Below are 17,930 nucleotides of genomic sequence, written 5' to 3'. Positions count from 1 at the left end.
AAGCAGCAGCACAAGCCACAGTCTGGACCTGGACCTGGACCTGGACCTGGACCTGGACCTGGACCTGGATCCAGCGATGAGTCCATTGGTCGTCATCAGTTTAACAAGATACGATCTTTATTTGAAGGGTCAGAGTTTAAAACAGTCAGAAAGACTTTTCTCTCTAAAAGTCAGTTGTTGTGTTTATTAAAAGACTGAAGATATTTCTCATCAGTTTTTCTCCAACATGCACATTTATCAGTTGTGTTGTTGTTTCAGGATCCGGCAGCAGAGACCAGACTCTCCTGAACCCAGCTGTCTGTCTTTAAAGAGCAACGACTCAAAGGGCTGGCTCGTTAACTTTAAAGGAGGACGTGGATCAGCTGATCAGATGTAAGAGACAAAACTACATGTAATACCTGGTAAAAGGAAGAACCAGTTATTAATGTAAAGTAAATAAAATGAAAACTTAGATCTTACTCAGAAGATTAGATTCGCTCTGGAGAAATGGGTGTGAGTAGAAAAGAAAACAAGAGGTCACTGTCATATGTTTAAAAAAGTAAGTAATCAAATTTATTCCAACGTGAATCGATTCTCTTCGTCTTTTCTTTCTTTTTCTTTCTCTTATCTCTTTCTTTCAGAATCACATATAACAATAACAATAACACATAAGACAAAATTGAAATACACAAATTACTCCCTCTTTTCCCTTACTAATCCACCTGTCAGGTAAGTATAATTTGATGTCTAATTCTTAGTTTAGTGCTAATTTAGTTATTATTTTAATTGTCTAATTTATTTCTAATTCTGTATTTTTAAATCCTATTTTATTGCGGATCTTACTGACAGGTGGTTTCCTTAACTTATCCCTCTCTCAATCAAAACAATAAACAAAGATAAATAAAAATAGTTACAACAGTAACAGTAGGCTAATGAATAGCACACAAAAAATAATAATATCACAAATAAAATAAAAAAATAAATCAACTTCTCTGACAGTCCAGGTTCAGTGGGGTTTGGCTCGCCACTTCAGTTCAGACTGTATTGTCCGACCATCTGAACTGAAGAATCAGGTAGTGGAAGTTGTCGATAAAGAAGGGGGTGATGAGGAGGATGAGGGTAACGATGAGGGGGTTGAAGATGAGGGGGATGATGATAAGGAGGATGATGATGGGATGGGATGATGATGAGGAGGATGATGATGATGATGATAGGATGATGATGAGGAGGGGTGATCAGGCTCACACACACACACAAGCTCCTGGCCTTGAAAATACACAGCCAGTATAAATAATTATTAAAACGCTAACTCTAAATTATGTTACCTTGTGATTATAATATTATTTATATTATTAATATTTCAAACAAACAGAAAAAATATATATACAGTAGACTATTACATTCTTGAAACACCACAACACACCATACAAAAAGGCCAGTAACTGCCACCATCCTAACTGTTGCTTTGGAATGTTCAACCTCTGTTGCTATGGCGGCAGGTACTGCTGCTACTGGGTTTTTACAGTTAGCTAAAAAGTTGGTCTACTTTTGACAAAATAAACATTTCCACTCACCAAGTAGGCTATTTCTTTGAATTTTAGCAGCAGGATGTATACTGCTCCAGGATTGGTGTTGTTCTTCTCTTTTTTCCTTTCTCTCTATCGATTATTTTTTCGTTAATCTCGTCTCTGTCTCTGTGTCTCTAGTTGTCCCTCAAGTGCAGTTAGAGTGAGAATTCCGGGCTGACACAGGCTTTTTATATAGGGACAGTTGTTATGGTTACTGCCTAAATTAATTATTATTTATTAATTATTTAATTATTTATTAATTTAAATAATGTAGCTTAAATATCAATCCAGTAGTAGCCTAAATACAATTATTATTTATTTAATATGTCTAGTAATTTTTATCTATTTATTTAATCGGTCTAGTAACCGGGGGTTACACTCTCCCCTCTCAAAGGTGTGTACGTCCCGTTACACCTACTTGGCTGCTTAACCACAACTGACTGAGGGACATACGTACTTTGTAGTGTCTCTGTGAATGCTGTACTTAAGCCTTGAAAAAGTGACTGTACAATAGATACAAGGGGATTCCCTAATTGAGTGTAGTGCAGTCTGTCTGGTGGAGCTCTGTGTCTACTGGAATGTCTCTGAGGAGCATCTTGCACATCTTCGTCTGCTGCCACTCCAGTTACTTCTGGCTCGTCTGCTTCAGCACCACTTTCTTGTCCAGTTCCAGTTTCCTCTTCAGGTAAGTTTCCTCTTTCAGATTCTGTTTCTCCTTCAAGTCCTCTTCCAGGTAAGTTTTCTCTTTCAGGTTCTGTTTCTCCTTCAAGTCCTCTTCCAGGTAAGGTTTCTTTTTCAGGTTCTCCTTCAGGTAAGATTTCCTCTTCAGGCTCTGTTTCAGGTAAGGCTCCTCTTCCTTCAGGTAAGGTTCCTCTTCCAGGTTCGCTTTCAGGTAAGATCTCCTCTTCAAGTTCTCTTTCTCTTCCAGGTTCTCTTTCAGGAATTTGTTCTATTCTGCAGGGATGCCAATTACTTTCCACAGGTGTTGACTCTGCATTCCAGTGCACTGCCACATCCTCGTCTGACTCATATCCATCCTCTTCTACATCTTGTTCAGCAGGATTCAAGTGAACTCTCTGACGTGTCCTGCGGCATGTGGCTGTTTCAGGTGGGGCTGACTGGTTCTCTGTTGCAGGGAGAAATCCACAGGGCAATAGGAGGTCTCTGTGTAAAGTTCTCAGGGGTCCGCTCTGGTTCTCTGGCTTTACGATGTACACTGGAAGCTCACCGGCACGTTTTGTCACCACATGAATTGCCGGTTCCCACTTACGAAGGCGGACGCTTCTTACTAGCACACGGTCTCCAACTTCAAGTGCAGATTCTGTGATGTGTCGATCAAATCTGGCCTTGTTTCTAGCAGCATTTTTGGCAGCATTGCTGGTTGCTATTTTGTAGCTCTCCTCCAAATGAGATCTCAAATTGCGTACATACTCTGAGTGGGATGTTTGAGGACGCTCTTTGAGTGGGACTCCAAATGCCAGGTCAATAGGCAGCCTTGGTTGCCTCCCGAACATCAACTCATATGGGCTGAATCCGGTGACTTCATTTCTAGTGCAGTTGTAGGCATGCACTAATGGTCGTACAAAGTCACGCCAATGCACTTTGTCTTGGTCTTGCAAGGTTCCCAGCATGCTCAGAAGTGTTCGGTTGAATCTCTCAACGGGGTTTCCTCTTGGGTGGTATGGAGTTGTTCTTACTTTCTTGATTCCGGCCAATTCACACAGCTCTTTGATGGTCTTGGATTCGAAGTCGGGCCCTTGGTCACTGTGTAAGCGCTCTGGGAACCCGTAGTGGATGATGAAGTTCTCCCAGAGACACTTGGCCACAGTACGAGCTTTCTGGTTGGGTGTGGGGACGGCGACTGCATATTTGGTGTAGTGATCTGTTATCACCAGGACGTTGCTTGTGTTGCTTCTGTCGGGTTCGATGGAGAGGAAGTCCATGCAGACCAGTTCTAATGGACGGGAAACTTGAATGTTTACAAGTTGTGCAGCCTTTTGAGGTGGTGTTTTTCTCCGTATGCAGCGGTCACATGTCTTGATCTTTGCTTCCACTTCAGCTGCCATCTTGGGCCAGTAGAATCTGGATCTCAGGAGGTCTGTTGTTCTCTCTATCCCCAAGTGACCCATGTCATCATGCAAACTCTTCATCGCCGTTACTCTGAGCTCTTTAGGCAGCACTAGTTGGAAGTTGGTATTATCTCCTTCTTTCCTTTTCCTGTAGAGAACACCTCCTCTCATCTCCAACCGAGGCCATTCTCTTAGCAGCAATGGGAGTTCAGGGAGCTCTTGTCGTACCGCTGATGGAGGATTCTGCCCAGTCTCTAATTGCAGTATCACTTCTCTGATGCTGGGGTCAGCTCTTTGCTTTTCTTTCAGGTCTTCTCTTGACAGGTGCTGGATGGTGGATGTTCCTTCTGCACTTTCCTCTTGCTCGTAGATGGCAGGGATGGCGTCTGCATGAATAGCAAGGGACTCAACTAGTGTGATGCAGGGCTCAGGTGACTCATTCTCTGGGTCATGCCGGAATAGGTGACGTCCACAGACTGCCTGGATCACTTCAGGTTCCATTTCGATGAGGTTCTCATCCAGAGAATGACGTGTGATGAACTGCTGGACTCGTTCACGTTCTTTCTGTGACGCAGGATCGTTTGTTAGCTTTCCATGGGGACGTCTTGACAGACCATCAGCATCCAAGTTCTGTTTCCCTGCACGGTACTGGAGTGTGAATGAGAAGGTGGACAGAGCTGACAGCCATCGGTAACTTGTAGCATCCAACTTTGCTGAGGTGAGTATATAGGTCAGTGGGTTGCTGTCAGTGATGGCAGTGAACTGATTCCCATACAGGTAATCACTGAACTTTTCCGTCACACTCCACTTCAGGGCTAGAAACTCCAGCTTATGTGCAGGATAGCGAGCTTCACTATGGGACAGGCCTCTGCTGGCGAATGCAATGGGTCTCATTTGTCCTTCTTGCTCTTGGTAAAGGGCAGCTCCCAAGCCAGTGGTGCTTGCATCAGTGTGCAGGATGTAGGGGAGTGTCGGGTTAGCGAAACCCAGCACTGGGGCAGTGGTCAGCTTGTCGATGATTGTGTCGAAAGCATGCTGGCATGCTGGAGTCCAACGGTCATTAAAGGGCTCTCTTGGATTGTGATACTGCCCATTCTTCTCTCTTGGTCTTTTGGTCTTTCTCAGAGGTGGGTAGCCAACTGTTAGGTCAGTTAACGGTTTGACAATCCCAGAGTACCCCTGGATAAACCGACGGTAGTATCCTGAGAACCCTAGGAAGGATCTCAGTTCTTTTAAGTTCTTCGGGCTAGGCCAAGTCTTTAGAGCGCTGATCTTGTCGGGATCTGTTTCGACACCATTCTCGGACACGATGTGCCCCAGGTATTTCACAGACTTCTGAAAGAACTTGCACTTGTCCACTGACAGCTTCAGTCCGTACTCTCTGAGGCGGTTGAGGACTCTCACCAATCTTCTTTCATGTTCTTCTAGAGTCTCTGAGAATATGATGATGTCATCTAAGAAGACAATGGCCTCTTTCAGGTTCATGTCACCCATACACTTTTCCATGAGCCTCTGGAATGTACTGGGGGCGTTGGTAATCCCTTGGGGCATACGCTGGAATTCCCAAAATCCCAATGGACACACGAAAGCAGTCTTGGCTTTGTCCTCTTCCTCCATTTCTATCTGGTAGTATCCAGACTTGAGATCCAAGACAGAGAACCACTTGGATCCATGCAGCGCTGTGAAGGTCTCTTCTAGGTTGGGCAGGGCATAGGCATCTTTCACTGTCTGGGCATTTAATTTCCGGTAATCGATGCAGAGTCGTACGTCACCATTTTTCTTTCTGACCACCACGATGGGAGAGGAGAAGGAAGACTCGGATTCTCGGATGATACCTGCATCTAGCAGCTCTTGGAGATGTTTTCGGACAGCTTGGATATCTTGAGGGTGTATGGGGCGAGCTCGCTGCTTGAAGGGCGTCTCATCGTGGAGGTTGATGTGATGTTTCACTTTGTCGGTTCTTCCAAAGTCCAAGTCATGCTGTGAGAACACATCTGACATTGCTCTTAGAGTCTGCTCTATTCTCTCTCTCCATTTAGCAGGTATGGGGGAGTCTGCAAAGTTGAATGCAGGTGGGGAAACTTGTGGAGGTTCTGGCTGATCAGTTGAGGGATCTTTGGTCTTGTTCTCGCCTGCCCCAGGAAGCACTCGCTGTATGGCGTTGAGTTCAGCTAAGACACTTCTTGGTTGTAGGAGTATGTCATGCTGTGTCTCATTGGTCAGCACTACTGGCACTCTGTAGGGTGCTCTGGTTGGTAGGGTGAGCAGACCACAAGTGACCAGTATGCCCCCAGGAAGGGAGTAGGACGATGGAGGCTCAACTACTGCCCACTTCTCTGTAGATGCACTATGCACATTGGCTACTCCTTCCATCACCACTCTCTGTCCAGCTGGAATCATTTCAGGTGAGTTTCCCTGCAGCCTCACTGATCCAATGTAGCTGTTGGATGTTTGTCTGTGTCTCAGTGCGAGGGTTTTCAACACTGCTCGGTAGCCATATGGGGTAGACTGATTAGGGCCGATGTCTGTCTCACTGTAGAGGGTGTACATTACATCCAAGGTGTTGGTGCCTATTAACACAGGTGACAGGGCCATAGCACGACAGTCTGGAACTACAAGGGCTAAGGTGGGTACTTCAATGTCTACACCCAGGAAACTCTTGGGGAATGTTACATTGAGCTGGATGTAACCACTGTAGGGGACTATCTGGCCATTAGCTCCTTCTACCTCTAGCAGGTCATCTATGGGGTGAATGGTCTGTGAGGTCAGCTTCTCTTCATAGAATGACTGGGAGACAGTGGTTACTTGTGACCCTGTGTCTAATAGACAGCTACATTCTTCTCCAGCAATGATCACTTTTCCAGTACACTTGGTCCCTATTAATCCCTTTGGTAGGTGTCCTCGACCATGAGGAGAGGCTTGCTTCAGGTTAGCTCTTTGCTTGCCTTTGGGACGTTTCCAATGTTCTCCAGCTCCTATCAGTCCCTCGACCGGAGCTGATTCTAGTTTAAAGGCTGTGGGCTGGAAGAGCTGCCTTGGGCTTCCCACAGTAGCTGCCTTTCTTGTAGCTGTCTCCTCTTCACTGCAACCAAGGCTGGATTGGACGCTTCATTGCAGTTTGGTGCAATGTGTCCATCTTCACCACACCTGAAGCAGTACCAGGGTCTTGGCCTCTCAACGACTTGCCCCACCACGTACATTTGTTTCAGCTGGAGTAGGGGAAAGGGGAATCTGGGCTCTGAACGCTGCCAATTGACTTTGCAGCTCTGCTATTTGTCTCTTCAGGTCTTGCACATGGGGATCAAACTGGGGGGATTGGGACTGGGGTCTGGAGGTCTGGCGGTTCTGTGTCTTTTGTCTGGCCGTTTGACTTTGAAGCTCAGCCACTTGTTTCTTCAAGTTCTGGTTTTCACATAGAACATCTACTGTGGAATTATTCTGTTGCCAGGTCATGTTTGATTCTTCATGGGTGCAGTTACACTGAAGATGTGATGTAGCTCTTTGCTTAGGGGCTCCAAGGTGTTGTCTCATGCGGGCAGCTTTTACAGCCTGTCTGTCCTCTTCTGTGCGCAGGAGCAACAGGAGTACTGGGAAGGATGGGGGATTATATTTTCTCTTCTCTAGCTGGAGGCTGCTGAGCATAGTGTTGTCCCAGCAACCTCTACAAAACTGTCTCAGTAGGTGTTCATCTTGTTCGATGAAAGCTGCACCCCCTCTTTTCACAGCCTGGCTGAGAATCACCTGCAGTCTGTTCAAGTACTGGGAGGGTTTCTCTCCAGCATCTTGCAACGTGTTCATGAACTTAGCAAAGAGTTCTTCACCATCATCAACAGTGCCAAAAGCTGAATCCAGTAGCTGCACATAGTCATTGGGGGAAGCTTGAGGGCCTAACTGTTTGACTATGTCAGCTGCGGGGGACAGGAGACTCTCAAGTATCTTTCTCACTCTGTGTAGATCAGATATGGCTGGGTCTTTAAGCATGAGCTCGACGTTAGTTCGCCAGGTGTCGTAGTCTGCCTCGTTGTTGGGGTGTGGACACTTTCCAGAGAAGGATCGCAGCCTGACGGAGGTGTAGGCTGGGGAAGAAATGTCTGCATTTCTCACAACGTGCTCAACCACTACTCTCTGCACTTCAGGTGGATTAATGTCATCATCTCTGAAGGTGGGGTGTTTCTTTGATCCAGATGAGATGGATGGAGTTACATGGCTAGTTGCATTGTGGTCCATGTTATGACATGTAAGCTGGGGCTCAGAGCGAAAGATTTCATGGTTGGCGGTCGACTGTACTTGCCTGGTCATCATGGGAGCATCACCAGCTGACTGATTGGTAGACAGAGCAGAGGTGGCTGGACTGAGCTTCGAGAGTTCTGTTGCAAGGACTTCTTCTAGTGTCTTGCCGGTCGTTCGTGCAACTGCCTGCAACTGTTCCAGGTAGTTCTCGGTGGTGGTGCTACTCACTTCATGTGTGTACACATCTGCTAGCAGTCTCAGATGGTAGTAGTCTTCTTCACCTTGGCGTGGAAAAGTGGCTGGTAGCAGCGACTTGAATGACTGTATTGCAGTGTAGTCAGTGTATTCAACTACTACATGTCCATGAAATTTACTGCTTGGAGCATTTATGCTGACAAATCTAAAGATAGAGCCATGTTGACTCAGGTGTTGAATTAATTCTTTGTCAGATTCTGCATCAAGGGGTCCACTAATTATAACAGAATTCTGCACTTTAACTTCAGCAGATTTAATAACCTCCATTGTTGTTGTTTTTGTTATACAGTGACCTCACTAAAGCAAAAACGACAAAAACCCAATTTCTCCTGGCTGTGCTCGCCAAGTTGTAATACCTGGTAAAAGGAAGAACCAGTTATTAATGTAAAGTAAATAAAATGAAAACTTAGATCTTACTCAGAAGATTAGATTCGCTCTGGAGAAATGGGTGTGAGTAGAAAAGAAAACAAGAGGTCACTGTCATATGTTTAAAAAAGTAAGTAATCAAATTTATTCCAACGTGAATCGATTCTCTTCGTCTTTTCTTTCTTTTTCTTTCTCTTATCTCTTTCTTTCAGAATCACATATAACAATAACAATAACACATAAGACAAAATTGAAATACACAAATTACTCCCTCTTTTCCCTTACTAATCCACCTGTCAGGTAAGTATAATTTGATGTCTAATTCTTAGTTTAGTGCTAATTTAGTTATTATTTTAATTGTCTAATTTATTTCTAATTCTGTATTTTTAAATCCTATTTTATTGCGGATCTTACTGACAGGTGGTTTCCTTAACTTATCCCTCTCTCAATCAAAACAATAAACAAAGATAAATAAAAATAGTTACAACAGTAACAGTAGGCTAATGAATAGCACACAAAAAATAATAATATCACAAATAAAATAAAAAAATAAATCAACTTCTCTGACAGTCCAGGTTCAGTGGGGTTTGGCTCGCCACTTCAGTTCAGACTGTATTGTCCGACCATCTGAACTGAAGAATCAGGTAGTGGAAGTTGTCGATAAAGAAGGGGGTGATGAGGAGGATGAGGGTAACGATGAGGGGGTTGAAGATGAGGGGGGATGATGATAAGGAGGATGATGATGGGATGGGATGATGATGAGGAGGATGATGATGATGATGATAGGATGATGATGAGGAGGGGTGATCAGGCTCACACACACACACAAGCTCCTGGCCTTGAAAATACACAGCCAGTATAAATAATTATTAAAACGCTAACTCTAAATTATGTTACCTTGTGATTATAATATTATTTATATTATTAATATTTCAAACAAACAGAAAAAATATATATACAGTACCCAGATAGCACATGTACGTCTGGCCGACGTCGGCCTGAGGTTGGACGTCGGCCCTATAATTTATAACATCTGTCAAGCATCGGCCCATGGGCGAATATCTTCAAATTTGATACTCATTTGTGCCAGCTCATCAAACGTCTCTGGTGCGTCGGCTTTAAGTCGGCCGCAGACCTGCCCACAGACGGCGGGACCTCCTGTCAGTTTGGTCCAGACACGTCGACGGAGTGCGTTTCAGGTAAGTTACTTGGGATATATTGCCAAAAAAAAGAGAAAAGTTAGGCCTATTTCGTTTATTTTGTAAAAGTTAAAGGTTTCCGGTGAGTGGCGAGGTACAACGCGGTCGAAATAATAGGCTACCAGCACAGGTGCCAGCTTATTTATAACTGTATTTGGCGTTAACGTTAGTTTAACTTAACGTTAGTTATCCTAACATAACGGTTACAGCCGACACCAATAAAATGTTAAGTCCTATTTTTTTCCCTCTATTGGACGTTATCTGGCTGGAAAAAGGTAGAAGTGACGGGACCGGTAAGCCGTTGTCAAAGCAAAAAAAAAAAAAAAAAAATGCTCCAGAACTAGAGGGGGGCTGGCCGGCCTGCTGCCCGGGCACAAGGCGCTGGTGTGCGGATGAGTGAAGGAGGGAGACTCGGTCTCTGGAGCTCACCATGGTTACATAGATAGCAGACGCTTTTTAGGCTACATTTTTGTCCTCGCGCTTATGACAGCTGACTTGAGAATGATATTAGGCTACTCTGGTTAACTGTTGAGACAATTGAAATTGGTAAAAACAAATGTGTATGCTTATCAAAATTACAGAAAGAAGTGGCAGGCAGGGAAGTGAAGTTTTACACGATGGCAGAGGGAAAGGGCTTGAGAGTGTGATTGTTGCTGAGATTTAATCAGGTTGATTTGTCAGTGATTTATGACAAGACCGGACACTGCACAGAGCAGCAACCACGAAGACTTGTCATCTCACTGGTCATTAAATAAGACACATTGTTTACTCCAGCACTCCTTAATTCTTTACCAATTCTTTCCTTTTTACTTCGCAGAGCAGTGAGCGAGTGAGCAAGCACCTGATAAACAGCGGATGCGCACCAGATGATTGACCGGGGCAAAAACTGAAACGAGAGGCATACAGAGAGGAAAACACAGCATATCGGCTACAATATAAGGTAGGTAGCCTATGTCCAAAAGGCTTTGTCCTGTCGTCACGACGTGAGTGAGGGAGGATGGTGGTTCAAGTTTAGTGATGAGGAAACTGTCACTAGGTGCGTTTCCATTACCCCTTGAAATGCGCAAAACCTAAATATCGAAATTAAAAACTGGTAATGGAAACACCTACATTTCTAAAAAACTCTCAAATATCGCAAAAAAGTTTTTAGTTTTTGAGACGAATCGATACAAACTTGTATCGCAAAAGTGTAATGGAAACACTTTTTCTACACATCACCGGCGTCAGCGGAGTTGTGTGTGTCCACGCTGTGTTGGTTTATGTAACTTGAGGGGACAAATGAACCACATGTTTATTGTCATGCATTGCTGACCTGGGCATCGTTTCTCAATAAATTAGAAAAACCTTTCCTATCATTCTCCTTTTCCGTGCATGGTTGAAGGAGACTGGCTCGCATCCACGTTCCCACTCCCTCCTGCGCCGACATGTCACCTTAAGTCACATAAACCAGTACGGGTGTGTGGACACAACCACCTTGATGTGGTCACACGGGCTTTGCCTTTCAGTAATCAAGCGCTGTTTTCGTCTTTGTTAAAAACAGTAACAGCAACAGCTGTAGGCAGCTGAGATGGCGTAGCCACGAGTGTGCCAGTGCCACCCACAGAGGAAGCTGGCATACCCAAAAATGTGATGCATTTTTTGTTTTTGTTATAGTCTATAGCTTCTAACATGTTATCGATCAGTCAATACATTTGTAAAAATCGCCGTCAGGTGATGCGTTGCGACACCTGCACCGGCTCGCGGAGAAACTGGACTAATGGAATGATTAACGAGTTAAAGGCCAAACCACGCCGTCTTGCCCTTTAAATTGAGAGCTGCGCAGTGCGCACAGGAAAGCAGCGATATCGTTGTCCTCTGCTGCTTTGCGATATAAAACCATCAGGCCAAGCTGTTACATGTGATGAATGATGAGCCCAGTAGTTGTGTTCAGATGGTTAAATAGCTTTGTTGATCATGCGATCAAAGTAATTTAAGCGCCGTTACGCACGCCGCATCTCTCTCGTCCAGTGCGCTCCTCTCCTCTCCTCTCCTCTCCTCTCCTCTCCAGTACCTGGCTGCTCAGCTCTGGGACTGGGGCTGAGAGACGTCACCGCTTTCATTCCGTAGTGATCCCTCTGGTCAGCGCGTTTAGATCCGAGTGGCCTGAGTGTCCCACACCTGAGCTCTGTGCCATAGCGCGCAGCTCCAGCTCAATGAATGACAGCAGGTCTCCCAGTTACCTGCAGCTGCTGCTCAACACTGATCAGAGCAGCTCACCCTTTGCTGAGGTTTTCTTATGCTGCAGCTCCACAATATGTTTATTTGTCCCTCTCTCTATTAATGCGTCGGATCAAATTTTTATTCTGCGTTTGTATCCATCCAGCTCTCTGTCCACACTCTCCATGGCGGAAACGGTTACGCGCAAAACCCTCATTTAAATACTGCGGTTTGCGCTGTTGTCATTTAGCATATTACTCATAGTAGATCATTGTGCTTGCCTAATCAGACACGCAAAAGTGTGTTTTTTGAATGACTTTGTTATTGATTTATTTGAGCACGTCATATCCATAAAACCTGTCCCTCTTCAGTCATTTCTAATCGTTAACACACACACACACACTTTGTACGTGTAGACACTCCGTGACTCTGCTGTTCTGGCCCTGACATCTCTTCCTCATCTTTCTCCTCTTTTTCTTCCTCACCGCAGTTCTCAGCCTCTGCAGATGAAATGAGGAGGGGGGAGCCTAATGCCATTTGATTCGTCAGGGGCCAGCGGAGCCTTCGAGGAGTGAGATGCTGATGAAGAGGACTCACAAGTTATAATCTATTGATGACGGTTTTATTGATTGAATTTATGCTGTTTTGTAGCCTAACCTGAGTGAAGCATGAATAAAGTTTTTTTAAACTTGACTTTTGCCTCTTAATTGTACATGCAGCACACAGGGATTATAATTTATTTATTTATTACGTATATTGTAGAATATTGTAGGCTACCTAGTTCAAAAGGCCCGACCTAAATGAATAAAGGTCGTATGAATTATTTATAGGCTAAATATATGGAGCGCCTGGCGCTCCCGCTCCTGCTTTTATTGATCGCCGAGACGTCGGCCGGTGGTCGAGCTCGATCAAAGGCCGACGTCTCGGCGATATCTTGCCAATTAGCAAACGCTCTCCATGCGACGTCTTGGCGACGGAACTTGATTCGTCGGGAATACGTCGGCACGACGTATGTGTGCTATCTGGGTAGACTATTACATTCTTGAAACACCACAACACACCATACAAAAAGGCCAGTAACTGCCACCATCCTAACTGTTGCTTTGGAATGTTCAACCTCTGTTGCTATGGCGGCAGGTACTGCTGCTACTGGGTTTTTACAGTTAGCTAAAAAGTTGGTCTACTTTTGACAAAATAAACATTTCCACTCACCAAGTAGGCTATTTCTTTGAATTTTAGCAGCAGGATGTATACTGCTCCAGGATTGGTGTTGTTCTTCTCTTTTTTCCTTTCTCTCTATCGATTATTTTTTCGTTAATCTCGTCTCTGTCTCTGTGTCTCTAGTTGTCCCTCAAGTGCAGTTAGAGTGAGAATTCCGGGCTGACACAGGCTTTTTATATAGGGACAGTTGTTATGGTTACTGCCTAAATTAATTATTATTTATTAATTATTTAATTATTTATTAATTTAAATAATGTAGCTTAAATATCAATCCAGTAGTAGCCTAAATACAATTATTATTTATTTAATATGTCTAGTAATTTTTATCTATTTATTTAATCGGTCTAGTAACCGGGGGTTACATACATTTCAAAGGTTTTGAGTTTGTGATGAACGTTCTTCCTGTGGAGTCACATTTCAATGATTCTCATTAAAAACTGAGTTATAGGGGCGGTGTGTGGCGCACTGGTTAAGGGTTAGGCTACAGTCCTCAATGCAGGCGTCCCTGGTTCGAATCCCGCGTCAGGCAGACCTTTCCTGCATGTCATTCCCCCTCTCTCTGCTTCCCCCTTTCCTGTCTATCTCTACTATGGCTATCAAATAAAGGCATAAAACTTAAAAAAAAAAAAAAAAAACTGAGTTATAACTCAGACACATGTTCAGTGAATGACTGACATCATCCCATGCATCTTTTTTCTGTTATTGCATCCACTGCTGACGCTGCTAAATATAACAGCTGCTTTTTGTTCACTTCCTGCAGCAGTCGCTCCACTTCAGCACTAAAGTTCTTTTTATGTTTGGAGTCCGACGCTCCCTGTAGATTTTTGTTTGGACATTTTAACTTTCCTTCTCAACTCACCTTCTCTGGCATTCTTGATTTAACAACACGTTCATGAATCTGACGTAGAGTTTGCATGTTCTCCCCGTGCATGTGTGGGTTCTCTCCAGCTTCCTCCCACAGACCAAAGACATGCAGGTTAACTGGTGACTCTAAATCACCCATAGGTGTGAATGTGTGTGTGTATATGTTGGCCCTGTGATAGACTGGTGACCTGTCCAGGGTGAACTCCGCCTCCTGCCCAAAGTCAGCTGAGAAAGGCTCCAGCTCACCCTCCACCCTAGTGAGGATGAGCTGGATAGAAGATGAATGAACTTAAAGAGATATTGGTGAATGAGGCCCATTGTTACAAAATGTAGGAAAAGGAACTCATTCACATTTGTAACCCTTAAAATAACTTTGCAGAGAATTCTTTTGAAAACCTAAAACTGTCAAACATGAGTTGTGTCTTGTTGTTTCAGGATCCAGCAGCAGAGACCAGACTCTCCCGAACCCAGCTGTCTGTCTTTAAAGAGCGACCGGTCAAATGAACGGTTCATTACCTTTAAAGAAGGACGTGGACCAATTGATCAGATGTAAGCTGTAACTGACAGTCAGACTCAGGTTATTGTAGAAAAGAACCAGTTTGTACGACGTGTTGTTGGACCAGGTCTGAAACCAAAGTGTCTCTGTCTGTTGTGAACGTCCTCAGGGGACATATAAAGTCCATCTTGTATTATCTCTCTGTCCTGATGTTGACTTGACACTGATTCCTCCACAGAGTGGACCAGGAGAGCTCAGAGGTTCCCAGTGGTCAGTCTGCCCAGCAGCATCAAACACACCTGGACTCCATATTTATGGTGAGGACATGTCCAACAGCTGCTGTCACATCTGTTGTGTTCACCATCATCTCCATGCTGCACTTTGACACCAGTGGATTGTCAGTCTGTCCAACATGGATCTGATGTTTGGCTCCATGGTTTTAGTTTGATGCTGTCACTCATAGAGTTTCTGTTCCAGCTGCTGGAGGAGAACATGGTCACTTTTGTCAAGAACGAGCTGAAGAAGATCCACAAGGCTCTGAGTCCAGATTACCCAGAATGCTCAGGGAGTCAGAGGGAGGATGAGGAGGTGTTGGACGGTGAGGATGAAGAGCAGAGGAGGAGCAGCAGAGCGGCATTAGTGAAGATCACAGTGAACTTCCTGAGGAGGATGAAGCAGGAGGAGCTGGCTGAGCGTCTGCAGAGCAGTAAGAGGATTTCTCTAAAGATTCAACATGATGGACAAATGAGACGTTCACTGACATCAACACACGGAGGGAAACATTCATATAGTCGTTGTTTAGAGGAATTAAAATGTTATCTTCTCTTATTGATCTAATTTCATGTGTTTTCATTCAGAATATTTTGCTCCTGGTCCAGTTTGTGGACGTAAACTCAAATCTGCCCTGAGGAAGAAGTTCCAGTGTGTGTTTGAGGGCATCACTAAAGCAGGACACCCAACCCTTCTGAACCAGATCTACACAGAGCTCTACATCACAGAGGGAGGGGCTGGAGGGGTCAATGATGAACATGAGGTCAGACAGATTGAAACAGCGTCCAGGAAACCAGACAGACCAGAAACAACCATCAAACAAGAAGACATCTTTAAAGCCCCACCTGGAAGAGACCGACCAATCAGAAGAGTGATGACAAAGGGAGTGGCTGGCATTGGGAAAACAGTCTTAACACAGAAGTTCACTCTAGACTGGGCTGAAGACAAAGACAACCAGGACATACAGTTCACATTTCCCTTCACCTTCAGAGAGCTGAATGTGCTGAAAGAGGAAAAGTTCAGCTTGGTAGAACTTGTTCATCACTTCTTCTCTGAAACCAAAGAAGCAGGAATCTGCAGGTTTGATCAGTTCCAGGTCGTCTTCATCTTTGACGGTCTGGACGAGTGTCGACTTCCTCTGGACTTCCACAAAACTGAGATCCTGACTGATGTGACAGAGTCTACCTCAGTCAACGTGCTGCTGACCAACCTCATCAGGGGGAACCTGCTTCCCTCTGCTCGCCTCTGGATAACCACACGACCTGCAGCAGCCAATCACATTCCTCCTTACTGTGTTGACATGGTGACAGAGGTCAGAGGGTTCACTGACCCAATGAAGGAGGAGTACTTCAGGAAGAGGTTCAGAGATGAGGAGCAGGCTAGAAAGATCATCTCCCACATAAAGACATCACGAAGCCTCCACATCATGTGCCACATCCCAGTCTTCTGCTGGATCACTGCTACAGTTCTGGAGGAGCTGTTGAAGACCAGAGAGGGAGGAGAGCTGCCCAAGACCCTGACTGAGATGTACATCCACTTCCTGGTGGTTCATCTAAAACTGAAGAAGGTCAAGTATGATGGAGGAGCTGAGACAGATCCACACTGGAGTCCAGAGAGCAGGAAGATGATTGAGTCTCTGGGAAAACTGGCTTTTGAGCAGCTGCAGAAAGGAAACCTGATCTTCTATGAATCAGACCTGACAGAGTGTGGCATCGATATCAGAGCAGCCTCAGTGTACTCAGGAGTGTTCACACAGATCTTTAAAGAGGAGAGCGGCCTGTACCAGGACAAGGTGTTCTGCTTCGTCCATCTGAGTGTTCAGGAGTTTCTGGCTGCTCTTCATGTCCATCTGACCTTCATCAACTCTGGACTCAACCTGATGTCACAACAACAAACAACCTCCAAGAAGACTGAAACAACAGGAGTCAAATCTGCAGAGACAAACTTCTACCAGAGTGCTGTGGACGAGGCCTTACAGAGTCCAAATGGACACCTGGACTTGTTCCTCCGCTTCCTCCTGGGTCTTTCACTGGAGACCAATCAGAATCTCCTACGAGGTCTGATGACAAAGACAGGAAGTGACTCACGGGCCAATCAGAAAACAGTCCAGTACATCAAGGAGAAGATTGAAGAGACTCCCTCTGCAGAGAAAAGCATCAACCTGTTCCACTGTCTGAATGAACTGAATGACCGTTCTCTAGTGGAGGGGATCCAACAGTCCCTGAGCTCAGGAAGTCTCTCCATAGATAAACTGTCTGCTGCTCAGTGGTCGGCTCTGGTCTTCATCTTACTGTCATCAGAAGAAGATCTGGACGTGTTTGACCTGAAGAAATACTCTGCTTCAGAGGAGGCTCTTCTGAGGCTGCTGCCAGTGGTCAAAGCCTCTAACAAAGCTATGTAAGTGTAGAGATAGTTGGATTTATTCATCATTATATAAAAACCCTTCTGTCTTTCAACAGGACAGATAATAAACTCCTTTCTTCTTTAATTCCTCATGATCATTTCTTCAGACTGAGTGGCTGTGACCTCTCAGAGAGAAGCTGTGAAGCTCTGTCCTCAGTCCTCAGCTCCCAGTCCTCTAGTCTGAGACACCTGGACCTGAGTAACAACAACCTGCAGGAGTCAGGGGTGAAGCTGCTGTCTGCTGGACTGGAGAGTCCACACTGTAGACTGGAGACTCTCAGGTGAGGATCCATCCAGCTGTTTATCTGATGCCACTTGAACACAGCAGCAGGTGTTGACAGAGGGTTCCTGTGTGTTGTTGTGTGTGTTCAGTCTGTCAGGATGTTTGATCACAGAGGAAGGCTGTGCTTCATTGGACATGTTCATGTTTTTAGTGAACGTTGAACTGAATGAATCAGTTTATAAATGATGAACCTGAGCAGCGTTCACTGTCCCCAGAGTGAACACTGCTCAGGTTTTATGACAGTTTTACATCACGTCTCATGGCGTCTCCATGGAGACGGCCGAGCATCACTAGTATGTTGCTGTGGTACAGACGGTACAGACACATCTACTACTGCTGAAGACAGTTTGTTTGAGTGTTTGATGAACAAACAAGTGAAAAAAGAAAAAAGCCCCTGGATATTTCCACATACAGTTTACCTTCACTACACCTGGGGTCTCATTTATAACCGTTGCGTACGCACAAAACGGGCCTGAAAGTGGCGTACGTGACTTTCCATGCCAAGGTTGTGATCTATAAAAAACAAACTTG

General features: G+C 44.8%; 2 protein-coding genes across 2 annotated transcripts in view; both read left to right on the top strand.

The window, feature by feature from the left end:
- The window catches only part of LOC146965678 (protein NLRC3-like), a 197,640-nt gene that overhangs the window by 24,248 nt on the left and 155,462 nt on the right, over positions 1-17,930 (top strand). The gene's annotated exons all lie outside the window — the stretch shown is intronic.
- The window catches only part of LOC146965684 (protein NLRC3-like), a 45,319-nt gene that overhangs the window by 23,830 nt on the left and 3,559 nt on the right, over positions 1-17,930 (top strand). The window contains exon 3 of the mRNA XM_085765037.1: positions 17,224-17,397. Within this exon, the coding sequence (XP_085621163.1) occupies positions 17,224-17,397 (174 nt within the window). The remainder of the gene's footprint in view (positions 1-17,223; positions 17,398-17,930) is intronic.

This window comes from Trachurus japonicus, chromosome 21 (assembly GCF_045865225.1).
Source record: "Trachurus japonicus isolate A0001 chromosome 21, Traja_1.0".
NCBI lineage: Eukaryota > Metazoa > Chordata > Actinopteri > Carangiformes > Carangidae > Trachurus > Trachurus japonicus.
This window is presented reverse-complemented; position numbering and strand designations above follow the sequence as displayed.